The sequence below is a fragment of the Acanthopagrus latus genome, chromosome 20 (genome assembly GCF_904848185.1).
Source record: "Acanthopagrus latus isolate v.2019 chromosome 20, fAcaLat1.1, whole genome shotgun sequence".
Classification (NCBI taxonomy): Eukaryota; Metazoa; Chordata; class Actinopteri; order Spariformes; family Sparidae; genus Acanthopagrus; species Acanthopagrus latus.
In genome coordinates, this window is record NC_051058.1 from 1,905,194 (window position 1) to 1,921,082 (window position 15,889).

The window sequence follows — 15,889 nt, forward strand, 5'->3', positions numbered from 1 at the left end:
TTTTGTGTTTACACTGTTCATACTTGTTCTGACTTTACATTTGATTGCATTTAACAGTGAAGCAACAATTCTATTTTAACTCATTGCTTGTAGAGACTTGGACATTGCATGTATACGCAAAAAATGCCATCATAAAAATCTCAATAACCAATGTCCCTTAACAGAAGGAAGGTAGATTTAAGATGTAGAAATATCTCAGGCTAGATGTTGAGTCACTGGTCCACTATGCTACCAGGACCAGCAGACCTCAAAGGGAAACCCCACAATCAAATTCTCTATTTGATATCAACACTTGTTATTATTGTAGCACAACAGTCTACTACAGGAGGACACCTGGTTTGCCATAACAAGGAGTATTTTGTTAAAGTGTCAGAAGGTAGTTATAGAAGTAGCCATTGTAAGAATGTAATGTGCTTACTGATACTCATTTTCCCCTGACAAGGCAACCCATTCAGATGTTTGGTGAGCACAGTAGCTGTCATGCGACCCTCACAGCTTAAAGTCCATGTTTACCAAATTGTGGTACTCCATTAGTCAGATGATAGTATATAAAAACAGATCTCAAATATGTAGTTTCATTTGAAATACAGGCTCAGTAATCCCCAAAGTTTCCAACTCAAACTGTTGTGGATTGATATGCAAACATGGCGGTAATGATTGAGTAATCAGTTTGAAATATTGAAATAAAATGACATGGAAAAATAAAAAATCTTGGACTTTTAGAAAAACTGATTGACATTTTCCCCCCTTTTCTGAGATCTTATAGACCAAACAACAAATGTATTAACTGAGGGAATAATGGACAGATTAATGGAAAATTAAAATAATTGCTAGTTGCAGCTCTACTAATAAGTATTTAGGGCAGCAGGACAAAATATGCAGATTAAGTTAAAGTAGCACCAACCTAATCCATCAGATCATGCTTCACCACATGTAACCTCATTGGTCTGTGAGATACCAATTGAGAAATGCAGGCAGTGTTGCCGTGAGACTGAGAAATGGGGGTCGATAGCTGCCCAATAGCATATTTTTTGCCCTTAGCCCTCCATAGCACTTTAAGTTGGCTAAAGAGCAATGTAAGCAGGGGAGTCACTTTAGAATAGTTTCATCAAATCGGGATTTAGATAAGACATCTGAGGAAAGAAAACATTCACTGGTTTTCAAATACAGAGGTGGTGTTAGTGCCTAGTCCATAGCTCTGAAATTTTGTAAAACCAAGTCAAGGGTTTGGAAATTGCCATCATTTTTAGATGCAGAGATTACGTTATGTGGAGTCATGGTCTAATACTCCAAAATATTTGGCCAATTTAGCATTTGTAATTTTGACCTGATCTGTTTTGAAGTACATTAGGGCCCAAGCACCGAAATAATGTGAGGACCCCTTTGAAATGCAAGGAGTCATTATTCCTACTACAACTAAAATAAGTTGCTTTTTTGAGGCCCTAAACATGCATAAAAACAGTCTAAGCATGACGTAGAAAAATGGTAAAAATTTATGTAATTGATGCATTTTGGCCATGGGTGGGGCAAAATGGCTCAATAGCCCCCCTGAAACACAGTCCCAGTAAGTACCTGCACCTACATCTATTAAATTCACACCTTGACTTTCAAAATAGTCTGTTTTGGCCAAGTTTTTGAAATAACTGTCATTTCCAGCGGTAGCAGGAACCACTGTGCATATTGGGGCTGCCGCTTACCACAAAGTATTTTGTGTTTGTCAGCTGATCTCAGTTCAAAAGTTTATACTCATTAGTGATTCAAACAAACCCTCAGAAGTTTAAATATATTGAGCTATTGAATGTAATTGTACTTTGCATGACCCTTGACTTGTACAGTACACAAAGTAATAACCATTGTCTATATTTGCACTGATCTGTAATGTTTATTAATGTATTCCAGGTCATAGCAAAGTACCGGTTGAGTGCTCCATCAATGGACCAGCTACAGAAGTACTATCTTGAGCAGTTTGGCGAACAACTCCCTCTCACACAGTATATGTCTCTGTATGACACCTGGGAAGCATCAAACCATAAGAGGCCACCTACTCTGTCTGAAACAATGACAGACTCTGAGACTGCTGTGGTGGAGACAACTGCAGGTAGCCAAATAAGACAGCTTTCAAAATCATGCATACAAAATGAACTTTGTCATTTAAATACTCATATGTGGTCATATCTTTACACAGCAGCACAGGATCTTACAAGAGAGCCTGAAAAAGAGCAGCAACAGAAAGCCACCGCATCCAGCTTTCTCTCTAGCTCTGACTTTCCAGTGCTCGGGGCAGATGTGAGCATGACCAAAGAACAGAAGCGCAAAGTTAGAGGTGCAACCCAGAAAGAGGGTGGTGCCCCTGTGTTTAGAGAGTCATATCATGCACAGCTGAGAGAGGTACATGGAGCTAATATGCGGGCAATAGAGGCACTGGAGGAGGATGAGGAGGATCTCACAGGGAGGAAGAGGAAAAGAGTCCTGGATCAGGATACAGTCAACAGTTTGATGGAAGATGTGAGACGCGACATCGCTGCAGAAGGAGAGCTGGTTACCAAAGAGAAGGTAGTGTCCCACAGGTTGATTATGTACTTGTGGTGGGTGGCATGGCATTTGACATGGGTGTTCGGTTAAAAACTTGTCAAACAAAGGTTAATTGATGGGTCAATTTGTTGCAAACAAATAAAAGTATATAGAAAAATACCATATGTCAGAATAAATAACTACTCAAAATAAAAAACTCTTTCAAGATCAGTAAATACTCTAAATAAATTACAGTATTTCAGGATATATAACCGTATGTAAATATCAATAATTGAAATAATGAATAATAGAAAATTACATAATAAAATATCAGTATCACATTTTTCACTAGAGATCAAAACCAGTTGTTCTCCCTAGCCTTTGGTGATTTACATCATAGATGGCATTCCTTGTTGGTATTCTCTGTGCTTCTAGAAAAAAACAAAAGCCTATCTGTATGGTATGCTTCAGGGACAGCTCCATTTATTAAAGGGTTTATTATTATTAGGGCCCGAGCAGGGAACCCCTGCGAGGACCCTATTGTATTTCAAGGGATTCTTTATTTATTTTTTTATTTTTTTATTATTATTATTATTATTTTTTTTTTTTTCTTCGGACGAAATGATTGCATTTTTGACTACCTGAACATACCCCAAAACTCACCAAACTTGGAATATAAGTCCCACCCGGCGAAAAATTTTATAATCTATTGTCGTCCTGAATTTCCACCACTAGGTGGCGCTGTTATTAAGCACAGCGCGTTTTGGCTAATAACTCCCATATACTTTGTGCACATTCAAAAACCTTATATCCACGCGTTCAGTGAAGTGGGCTGAGTCTCGTGGTATAGGCCACGCCCATTTCCGCCTACCGTTTTTTTTCGCTACGTCGCAAAATGTCGAAAACCTACTTTTTCGAACTCCTCCCAGGCGATTTCACCGATTTGCACGAAACTTGGCACACAGCATCTGTGGACCCTCCTGACAAAAAGCTATTAAAAGAATTTTGATAGGCCAAACAATACTCACGTTATTAAATAACAACTTCCTGCAGATTTCCTGCCAAACAGGAAGTGTTGGATATCTCCACAACGGTGTGTCCAAATGACATGAAACTTAAGATTGTACTTTGACATGACTTAATGAGCATTTGTCCAAAAGTCTAGGCGATGACCACAAGGTGGCGCTCTTTAAAATCATATAGTTTATATCTCCACATCACTTGGGCGGATTGACACCAAACTTGGTATAGTCATTGCCACTGCCCCCTTGAGAATATCTGACAAAGGACTTATCAATCGGCCACTAGGTGGCGCTCTGGTGCCAGTTTAATTTTAGATTTGGCCCTGTGACCACACCATAACACTTATGGGAATGAAATTCATAGAGGTGGTATAGACTGGCCCCTGCAACTTACACACCAAAAATGACCAGCAGGTGGCGCTATTTTTCACTTGAAGAGTTTTTGGCCCATAACTCACACATAATGTGTCACACATTGATAAACCTTATATCTCCATGTTCCCTGCATCCAGCTGAATTATTTGGTGTAGGCCACGCCCACTTTCGTGCTAACTTTCAGTTCGCAAAATTGCGACAAATGCAAAACCTACTTTTTCGAACTCGTCCCAGGCAATTTAACCGATTTGCACGAAACTTGGCATAGAGCATCTGTGGACCCTCCTGACAAAAAGTTATTAAAAGAATTTTGATAGGCCAAACAATACTCAAGATATTAAATAACAACTTCCTGCAGATTTCCTCCCAAACAGGAAGTGTTAAATATCTCCACAATGGTGTGTCCAAATGACATGAGACCTAAGATAATACTTTGACATGAGTTCCTGAGGATGTTTGCAAAAGTGTAGGCGATGACCACAAGGTGGCGCTCTTTAAATTCAAATAGTTTATATCTCCACATCGGTTTGGCGGATTGACACCAAACTTGGTATACTTATTGCCACTGGCCTCTTGAGCATATCTCACAAAATGCTTATCAATCGGCCACTAGGTGGCACTCTGGTGCCAGTTTAATTTTATATTTGGCCCTGTGCCCACACCATAACACTTGTGGAAATGAAATTCATAGGCTTGGTATAGACTAGCCCCTGCAACTTACACACCAAAAATGACCAGCAGGTGGCGCTATTTTTTTTTTGTGAAAGCGTTTTTGGCCCATAACTCACACATAATGTGTCACACATTGTTAAACCTTATATCTACTCATTCCCTGCATTCAGCTGAATTATTTGTTGTAGGCCACGCCCACTTTTGAGCTAACTTTTTGTTCGCAAAATTGGGACAAATGCAAAACCTACTTTTTTGAACTCCTCCTAGGCAATTTGACCAATTTGCACTAGATTTTGCGTGAAGCATCTATGGACCCTCCCGACAAAAAGTTATTAAAAGAATTTTGACAGTCCATAAAACAGCCAAAATATAAAACAACAAATTCCTGCAAATTGTCTAGAAAGCAGACAATCATGTACATCTTAACAAAATACTTTCTGATTATCATGTAAATGTTGAAAATTGTGTGCAATGGACTGATGAGGCTTTGTGTAAAATTTGGTGCAGATCGGCCAATAGGTGGCGATTTGGTCGCAGTCTAATTAGTTTGAATGGAAAGTAAATGGGAAAATCTTAAAATCCTCTCCAAAACTCATCGCCTTTCAACCTCTTGTTGTGCTTCTTGCTTTGAGCTACAGATACTATTCCACATTTTAAAGAGTCAGAAGACCTTGAACTATTGGGCATGTATTCAGTTTCTAACAATCTTTAACGGTTTTCAAATCATCAAAGTTTTAGTTTCAAGGATTTTTTAGACTATCTTGTGATTTTATAATGGGTGTGTATTGCGTGAGCTAGAGTGCCTGACATCATCGCTACAGTGTAGAGCAGCTGGAAGAACTGGAGAAAAAATTCTCTTCAGCTACTGGACGATGATACTTTCAGCTTCTTCCCGAAACTATTTCATTGCATTATACCTCATGTGGACATTTTCGTCAGCCAGCTCCAGAAGCGGACCATCAACTCAGTCTTTGTCTGGGGAATCATGCAGCAGTACACGCTCTTTTTTCTGTCTTCAGCGTGCATTACTTAATGCCAGCGGGAGCAGGCCACCAAATTATAAAGACACGGCTTCTTCGAGGCGTTGCGTGCGGAAGCCCTGACGGCAGCATGCCCCGAGGTGCGTGGACTGCGAGGGCCCGACCAACGCTGCTCGCAGCTTTAATTTATTATTACATTTTACATTCCATATTAAAGTGTGTTTACAGCTGTTGGGATGAACTTCTCCATAGATGACAAAAGTAGTAAAAAGCCTTTTGTGGCTCCAGAGGAAGCCAGTGTCATCTGATAAATTGCCTCCTATGATGTCACTTAATGGCTGAGTTGCATAGTGGGTAATGTAGGGTCACATTCTTTTTCCTTTGCATATACTCCACTTTGGAGCTATATTAGTCCCAAGTTAAAGATTATAGATGCTGTCAAACATGACAAATTGTTGCTGGCTGTTGTGCTGATCGGATATGGGCTATGACCACAACTGATGTCTTGCAGTAGGCCACTGTTTGTACTGTTTGCTGATGAAGCTCCTGAAACAGATTTTTTTTTAACAACTGTAGAGCGTACAGGGTAGATGGTAACCCTCAAAGTGTTTCTTTTGTTAATCTGTGCAGCTAACTAATGTGCTGTATTGAATTTCCGAATCGTCCCTTCAATGTCTCCTTAAACTCTATCCAGGTGATTTCCAGGGTGTGCGAGCTGATGCAGGTTCCTTCTTTGGAAGCAGGAAGGATAAAACCTTGGAATATTCCAGCTCTCAAAGATCTTCAGTATACCATGAGAGAGATCAACATGTTCATAGAGGTGAGCAAACAAGTATTCGTTAATAACCTGGATTTAACCTGCAAGTTTGGTTGATACTTAAGTTTTCTTTTAAAAAATATCTCTTTCAGTCTGCTGGAACAGTCACATCCATCTGTACCCTGTATGAGCTAGGCCAATCACTGGCTGGCCTGAAGGACAAGAAGCACTACGAGGAGCTGAACCTGGGGCCCCTCTGCAAAGTCCCCCTCATCCACCGCATGTTCAAGATTGACAGTAATACAAAGGATGATGATATCCACCAGATTGAGACAGTAGACATCTTAAAGGTATGACTTACGTGGCAAATGACTGAGGAATTTATTTTGATGTCTTTCACCCACAGACATATTTTGAATTACAGTTTAAACATATTTTGTACTTTTTCGAAGATTGAGCTTTTGATTTAAGGTTTACAGGTTTATATTCATAATCGGAGTCACATTTTTGTTTTGACATTTTATTACTGAGCCACATATAGTTATTTAATAACACTTTCTGTTGAAGATTTGTTTTATTCATGGTAGACTGTTTGGGCATACAAGATTACATCAACTGCCCACCACCATCTGAAAGTGTCTGATCTGTGCGAGAAATGCAAATCATAGAAGAGGTATTTCACATGTTGTGCTCGAAAGAGAGAAAAATGGACAATGAATACAATGCTTTAAATCGAGAATTGACTCTAGCATGTTGATTCTTCCCATGTGCAATTTAAAACCAGTATGTCTCATATTTTCTGATACCGTGGCAATTATTAAAAGCAATAATGTAAAGTGCCAGTGTGAGACGAAGAAAAAGTCTATTAAGCAAACATACACATTCAAATCCCAGTTAAGGGCACCAAAAGTAAAGGCAGCTTTATCCACTGTGAACATTATTTAACAAAATTTAATTCCAGGCTCACATTGAGCACTTACTTACATCTATGAGGATGGCTCTGACACCATTACAGCCCACATTTAAAATCCTGGCAGGAAAAGCTGAAGCTCACTTCGCTCACTAAACAAGAGAAATTGGGGGAGTGAGGCAAAAGAGGGGAAAAAAATACTGTTCAGTTGTTAAAAGGTGTTTTAAGATTGTGTTGATACAGTTGGTTAAGAATTTCAAGATGTGAAATGGAGTTAACAAAAAGAAAATAGGGGAAACTCGAGGTAAACACTATTTTTTACTAAAATTAAGGGCACATTTTTCAAAGGCTCTCTGTTGGCCCCAGGTACAGGGAGATACAGTCCAAAATCCCCTTTATTTTTCCAATCAACCATATAATTTTACAGTGCACACAGAAAAATCTGCCCTGCAGCTCCACCCACCTCATCACGCACACATGCATGAGCTCTGCCGAGTGTTTTTTAGTCCGCTGGTAAAACCAATGAAGAAGAGGAGGAGGAGTATTTAACACGGTTGTCATGACTGGAACTTTGTCTGAAAACAAGACAGCTGGCCTCATCATTGAGATCAAGGCCCCGGGAAGAATGGCAGGCTTTGAAGACAGTTTTCGTAGTGGCCAAACCGTGCAATTACATGGTCAAGTTGGCCCAGGAAGACTTTTTCCTATAAGCTAACACTGTGAAAGACGCGTCTATAAAATGGTGGATACACGTTTTTGAGGCTCACAACCCCCGCAAATTGATGGGGAATACTGCCGGAATACTGTTGGTGCCCCAGTAGCTCAGTTGGTAGAGAGTGTGACCTATGTACAGAAGCCTTTTTCTCACTGCAGCAGCCTAGGGTTTGAGTCTAACCATTGCCAGTTGCTGCATATCATCCCCCCTCTCTCATCTCCATTGCATGTCAACCATCAAGATGTCCTATCAGAAAAAAAAATATTTGAGTCATTTGGTCCAGTAAAATTTGGAAGGTCTAGAAGAGCCAAATGACTGAATTTTATCCCTATTCAAGTTAGTCAGGCCCTAAACCAGAAGTTAGCTGGCTATGTCAGTGTCTCAAGTGCTTTCGACCCTACTTCAATATAAGCTACTGTATATGGCACGGAATCATAATGCAAGTCAGACATTATGAGGTTCTAGACCTTCACCCAAGCAAATTTTCTCGAACTGGACCTCTTTGAATTTTTTGTGAGTACCCCTGCTGTAATGCATAGAGCAAATCATCTGAAGCAGGAAAAAACATCAACATCCATTTCAGACACAGAAATGGCTAGGTCTGTGGTCATACTGTAATGAGTTATGAGCGAAATAATAGCCGATTAAAAGCCAAATTGCCTTTATTGAGACAGCAAGTGCAGCATCTACATACTCTACAGACTACTACTGATGTATGTACAGTAAAAGGGTAGAATGTACATTTACAGACCCCCCAGAGTGTATTTTGAGATTAATTTGATATTTAATATGTTTTAAAGTCCTTTCCTGACAGTGTCAATAAGCCACAAATGTAGAAATATGGAATAATATATGGACAATATGGAATCAATGCCAATACTCCTGCTGTTTGCCCATGCTAATATTGATGCTATCAGTTATCCATGCTAGTGATGTTGATCTTGCTATAATGGCTGTCTGCTTGCCATGGTAATGAATATGTTTGACTATTAACCATGCTCCCACTCTCTGATGAAGAATGTTAAGTTAGACAGGAAGAAACACTGAAGGGAGGGATCTTTAAAGTTGGTTTGTGATCCACCAATATGTGCTAAAAGTGAAGGAACTCGTTGTTTTCACCCTCATGACTTTAAACTGCTGCACTTGGTTAGAACCACACTAGCCTAGAGAGTCAAGCTTGTCATCACCAATCTTAGCCCTTCTCACCCTCCGGTGTGCAGAAACTCCAGGTCTGCCTTTTAAAATACAAAACTGTGAATTATTGGTTATTTTATCACTATCAGCCATGAGAAGCAGTTAATTATTAGTTATCTGTATTGCTGAAGACAAACCGTATCATGCATTCCTACTACTGAATTTTTAAAAAATAACATCTACTCTATTTCCATTCTTTAGCAACTCCGCATTTTTAGGAGGCAGCAGAGCAAGCCCAAAGTAGACCTGGCTGAGTTTATGAAGTATCTGGCTGATCACTACAACTGTGAATCTCCCTACGAGCTGGGCATCAGGATACACAGCATTGCACTGCCCATATCGGTAAGAGACATGACCTGCTGGAAAATTGAAAACACTGTTAGGGATACAGAAGATTTTCAATCAGCAGCATAAATGTGCTCAGTAAATTTCATGGCAGCGTTCCCATTAGGTTTCTGTTGTTGCGGATTTTGTATAAACTGTATGCATAGACACATTTTACCATTCATCAACTTGTGTTTTCAATTCCATTTATAAAGATTTGTTTGAATCTAAGCTCAGCGCTTATGAATTTTGTATACAGATCATTTTAAAGTTTAAAAAAAAAAAAAGTTTAAATTTGGAAATGGTAGCCTTGAAATCCATCACTCAAATTCATCCACTTCTCAAATAGTCATTGTGTAACACTGCATCATACTTAACACTGAAATCAGTATTACTGCACCATGCAACAACAACTATTAGAACAGCCAAAATCACCTATTCTGCTGCTATGATGCTTGACTTCTTCATCATCTCCTGCGACACACAAGAGTCTACAGTGACTCACTATCGTTTCTCAGGCCAGGAGGTATCATTACAAGAAGGGATGGGACAGTCATGGCTGCTTAACATTCGACCTCTCATTGGCCCTGGAAAAACCATATCGGTAGAACCCAAGTGATACCTGTGGACACTCTAGTACTGACACACTTCAGATTATTGTTGGAAAATCATTTGGCACATATCCATAACTATTAACCACAGTGATACAGCCTATCAGGTGGAAATACAGTGGTTCAATTGAGAAAAAAAATAAGTTTATTGGTAGATAATTCTAAGCTTGTTTGATGCTCCTTCTCAGACCTTAATGAAAGTGAGTCGCTGTGAGCACATTATCCTGGAGTCAGCCAGGGAGGTCATCCAGAAGGAGCTGGAGGAGGAGGTACTGGAGCGACTGAGGAAGATGAAGAAAAGTGTGTTGGAGCCATTGCAAGGAGCAAGTTCCATCTCCTCCACAGGGAGCTTCGACCTCCGGAAGAAGTACGTTTCCATGACAGCATCCGAGGTTGTGCTGGCAGTCTTCTCAAACGCAGAGGGGGTGTTCAGTCCCAGGATGGCCAAGGTGGGTGCTAGGCACTGAGAGATGTCTTCTATTATCCAGTGCTTCCTCAGGTGCATCGAAAGAGCTCGCTCAGTGGCAGTTTGGGAATTTTGTGTAATCCCAGTCTTTGCTGCTTTATGCCTCTGGATGATAATTCTATTAAGCTTCCCATCTTGAGCTGTGGGCTTCAGAGGTGCTCTCTAGTTCCCAACTCATTAACAAAATGTCACCTTTCGTAATATCCTAATCCTTTATGAAGGCGTAAGAAAAAGTTTAGCCAGTGAATACTGGTGAGACTTGATATGTGTGGCTTAACTCATTTTGACAGCCACCTACTTGTACATGTTCTGGGATTATCTTTATCCTGGTGAATTTATCATCCTTATCCACAGTCTGTGACAGTAAATTAATTATTCATTATTAAACATCCAGGTCAACATATCAAGAACACCTCCATTAATTCCAACATTAAGATTTAAAGTTGGAAGCACATCATATGCTGTAGCTTCAAGATTCAAGACCACCACAGCGACAAAGATATGATTCCTACTTTTAGTCAGGCTGCAACTCACAGATGTTTATTTTTATGAACAAAATTACAGAAAATTATGAAAAATATCCACAAGGCAAATGTATACATTATACTGTCAGAAGGTATTCGAATTTAGGGAGCTTGAATCAGAAAGCTTTGACTTTTTTTTTTTTTTTTTCTTTTAAGTCACTCAAACTGATTTAGTGATTATCAAAATATTTGGAGATTAATGTAAAAGTTGAAAATTAGCAATTAATTGACAGTGTTGATGATGACTTTAAGTCTGTGTTTGCTTTGGACAAATTGATGCATGTTTTTTAAAACAAACTTCATAACTGAATGATTTTCCTGTTTTTGCATTGTCAACAATTATATTTCAAGACAACTAGAGGTGGTGTCCCAAAGAAACACAACTCATTAGTGATTTGTGATGTCATTGCCACTGCAGCAAATCCAGAGCTTCCTGCTGCAGGTGTCAGATAACCGGCTAGCAAGGGCTCTGTTTCAGCTGGCCATCTGTGGTGGCTCCCTGGCTGTCCCACAGGATCTGGTCCCAAAAGACAAGGCATCCAAAACCACAGAACAAATGAAGACAGAGGACAAACCCACCACATCTCTCCCCAGTGAAGGTATTCATATGTTTCTGCCACACATATGTGGTTAATCTGAAAAATGTCATTATGCCATTAATGCTGAATCTGTTCTGTCTCTCAGCCAAAGTGAAGCAGTACCTTAAAGACAGCCTGTCTTCTCAGAACTCAACCTTCACTTTGAACCACATGGCGTCTTTGGAGGAAAAGTTAATCAAACACTTTCAGGTCAAAGATTTCCGCTCTCTAGAGCAAGGCAGCTTTCTGGAGTTCCTGAAAAAACACAGTCAGGTACAAGTAGTAGTACATGTCTAAAATATTTGATTTTACTCTTTCGGCTCTATTTAAATAGTCGCAGGGCACACGTATGTTTAGGTGTCCAACTCCCTTTTGCTCCGAATCTGCAAAGTAACTAGCTAAAGTTATAAAATAAATTTACTGGAGTGGAAACAATTAAGTGGCAGAAAATGGAAATACCAGCACTTGAGTAAATTGTAGGTGGTTAAATTTTTATCAGTGGACTTGACTGAGATTTTTTATTTTCACTGCAATGTACACTCACCGGCCACTTTATTAGGCACACCTTGCTAGTACCGAGTTGGACCCCCTATTGCCTTCAGAACTGCCTTAATCCTTCGTGGCATAGATTCAACAAGGTACTGGAAACATTCCTCAGAAAGTTTGGTCCATATTGACATGATAGCATCACGCAGTTGCTGCAGATTTGTCGGCTGCACATCCATGATGCGAATCTCCCGTTCCACCACATCCCAAAGGTGCTCTGTTGGATTGAGATCTGGTGACTGTGGAGGCCATTTGAGTACAGTGAACTCATTGTCATGTTCAAGAAACCAGTCTGAGATGATTCGCGCTTTATGACATGGCACGTTATCCTGCTGGAAGTAGCCATCAGAAGATGGGTACACTGTGGTCATAAAGGGATGGACATGATCAGCAACAATACTCAGGTAGGCTGTGGCGTTGCAACGATGCTCAATTGGTACTAAGGGGCCCAAAGTGTGCCAAGAAAATATCCCCCACACCATTACACCACCACCACCAGCCTCAACTGTTGATACAAGGCAGGATGGATCCATGCTTTCATGTTGTTGACGCCAAATTCTGACCCTACCATCCGAATGTCGCAGCAGAAATCGAGACTCATCAGACCAGGCAACGTTTTTCCAATCTTCTATTGTCCAATTTCGGTGAGCCTGTGCGAATTGTAGCCTCAGTTTCCTGTTCTTAGCTGACAGGAGTGGCACCCAGTGTGGTCTTCTGCTGCTGTAGCCCATCTGCCTCAAGGTTCGACATGTTGTGCGTTCAGAGATGCTCTTCTGCATACCTTGGTTGTAACGAGTGGTTATTTGAGTTACTGTTGCCTTTCTGTCAGCTCGAAGCAGTCTGGCCATTCTCCTCTGACCTCTGGCATCAACAAGGCATTTTCGCCCACAGAACTGCTGCTCACTGGATATTTTCTCTTTTTCGGACCATTCTCTGTAAACCTTAGAGATGGTTGTGCGTGAAAATCCCAGGAGATCAGCAGTTCCTGAAATCCCTTAGACCAGCCCGGCACCAACAACCATGCCACGTTCAAAGTCACTTAAATCACCTTTCTTCCCCATTCTGATGCTCTTGATGCTCTTCTGATCGTCTTGACCATGTCTACATGCCTAAATGCATTGAGTTGCTGCCATGTGATTGGCTGATTGGGAATTTGCGTTTAACGAGCAGTTGGACAGGTGTGCCTAATAAAGTGGCCGGTGAGTGTATATATTGCATGGATATGGGTTCCAATTAGTGACAACCGGTCTCCTTGGTAAGTAACAATCATACTGTTTGAACAGCAGATGGCGCAGTCACACACCTCAGAAAGATAGACTCCCAGTATAATGGGTCCCATAAGTTCTCATAAGACCTGCCCTTCTCCACCTCTTGTTGGCTTCATTTGGTGAAGCAGGCAGGTGTGTAGGTCATGGCTGGCTACCTCTATTTTACTCTAGAAGGAAAGCAGAAGTGCCTTACTGCTAAAAGTAAAAAGAAAAAACTTTATCCGAATAACAAATGCTGTACACATCAGATTTGTAGCTTAAGGATGATCTTTTTCCTCCTTTTTAAAAATATTGTGATAAATATCATATCTTGGACTATTTTGGGGGGATTACACTGTACCATGACCTTTTGATATCGTTATAGCCCTGCTATTTACACAATATGGCACTGGCTGTGAAAATGAAAACTGCGTAGGTCTGAAACTAGCAATTACACTTGTGCTGCACTGTGTGTCACTTTGCGTCAGGCAGTAAGCTAGAGCCCTTAGAGTCTGTATGAGTATGGATTATAAATCTAGGCCACTGAAAAGATCTCCTGACCCTCCAACACTGAATAGATAAAAATGCACACTGTTTTCACCCTGTTTGTCTCTGGTTGTGCGCAGCTGCTGCAGAACACCGTGGGCTCTACTGTTTTCTTGGGTAGTGGCATCATGGAACCCGGCAGTGGTTTCAGACCCACCAGACAAGACGTGTATGAGTTCATCAACCAGTGTGGCGACATAACCTCCACTGATCCAGATGAAGTGAGGCATTAAAAGGCATAAAAGTGTCACAAAACATACACACTTTTAACTACGTTAACAAAGCTCTTTATCCTGTTAAAGGAACAGTCCCCCTGAATGGGGGGCAGTACAGACGTGTATTACAAAGTTTACAATATTTACAAACACATCAGGCTAATAGTGGATGATAAAATGTCACTCCTTTTTTAGAGGAAGGAATTTGCTGTGGTGTCTGGTGCATAAAAATGAAGGCCAATTACTGCAGTCCAGACCATAAATTTAGAGTAAAAGAGGGAAATATTATAACAAATACTACAGCAAGTATGTATGTTTTAGACTACAAAGCTGTACAGTTTTGTGCAAACTTTTGTGCTAAAATTAACATTATAAAGAGTATATGTCAATGGGATTATGGTCAAAATGTCATCTGATGTAATGAGACAGACATCCGCTGGGTGGGCGTGTTGATGAGGCCAGACTTTAAGGATCTATCTGTGTGTCTCTGTAAAAAAAAAAAAGATAATAATAATGATAATAATAATTAAGAATTCAACAATTTGACTTGAAAATTAACATCCACCTCTCTGTTCCCAGCTCTCCCACATTGAGCTAGCACTGAGGTCCCACTACAGGGTGCGGGACACTCGTGAACTTGGCTTTGGCGCTTTGCAAATGCTGGCTGGCTTTGTGCAGCATCAGAGAAGGCTGCCTGGAGGAGGACTGAGCCCGGTCTGCTACGAGTCAGCTCTGTTCGCCAAATACTGCAAATCAAGGTTAGCAGTGTGGTAAGAGATGGACAGAGAGACAGCTTTTCTGTCACAAACCAAGCTAAAATGACCCAGGCAAATCTACAAGGTCATCATCATTAATTTCCTTTAGCAGATTTGTTTGTCAGATACATCTTGTCACCCTACCAGATGGATTTCCATCGATCTATTGCATGTCACATGTCACACATTTCACTACCCTGCCCTTGGTTGTTGGGCTATCAGATTGCATACAGAGCAGGCATTTTGGTCTGTGCATGTTGATAACAGCCCTTGGAGATTGGAAATGAACTGAGAGGTTCCAGACTAAGAAACATTTGTGAATGAGTGTGGCCAGGCCAACAATAACCTCAGGATAGCAATAGAACATCATCAGGGTTAATATTTCATTGTAAAGCTGTCTCTAAAGTCATAACAGGCATCTTACGTTATTTACGCGTGCGGCACAGTATTTATGTTGACTGAACTTATCTTCAAGCTTGAAATCAGCAGAGTTTCAGCTTTTCAGTTGTATCACTTGTCTTCTTTGGGCATTCAGGGGCTCTGCAGTGATAGTGATTACGTCATGTTCTGCAGCATTGATTTGTTAAGGAAACCCATGTAGTTTCTCCTTCTGGTCCAGCAGGCAGTGGTTGTAGCTAAGCCTGTTTTGTTCATTTTCAGTGAATCATACATTTCTTAGAAAAAAAATAAAAATAATCACCATTGCTTTAGTGTGCGCTGTTATCATTTAATAACCTTTATATTTACCCTCTTTTTGGACACATCTACATGGTCAGTATGAAAGGTCAATGAAATGTAGGATAACACCTGTTTTTCCATTGAAAAATGCCTCAGATTATTTTAGACAAAATGGTTTTAACTCTGAATTTAAAAAAAGCTAAACTTGCCTTCTCTGAATTCACAATGAAAACCATATGTATATATTTTTAAAATCTGGTATA

The 15,889-nt window shown here is 40.3% G+C and overlaps 1 protein-coding gene across 3 annotated transcripts in view; it reads left to right on the forward strand.

Annotated features, from left to right (window-relative positions):
* Positions 1–15,889, forward strand: part of wu:fj29h11 (protein NO VEIN) — a 61,032-nt gene that overhangs the window by 7,146 nt on the left and 37,997 nt on the right. For 2 of the 3 annotated variants that reach the window (XM_037081182.1, XM_037081183.1), the window contains exons 4-13: positions 1,900–2,098; positions 2,186–2,553; positions 6,255–6,380; positions 6,470–6,667; positions 9,338–9,478; positions 10,260–10,520; positions 11,480–11,660; positions 11,746–11,912; positions 14,059–14,199; positions 14,773–14,951. In XM_037081182.1, coding sequence (XP_036937077.1) covers positions 1,900–2,098; positions 2,186–2,553; positions 6,255–6,380; positions 6,470–6,667; positions 9,338–9,478; positions 10,260–10,520; positions 11,480–11,660; positions 11,746–11,912; positions 14,059–14,199; positions 14,773–14,951 — 1,961 coding nt within the window. The remainder of the gene's footprint in view (positions 1–1,899; positions 2,099–2,185; positions 2,554–6,254; positions 6,381–6,469; positions 6,668–9,337; positions 9,479–10,259; positions 10,521–11,479; positions 11,661–11,745; positions 11,913–14,058; positions 14,200–14,772; positions 14,952–15,889) is intronic. The other variant, XM_037081184.1, reaches the window with a different exon arrangement.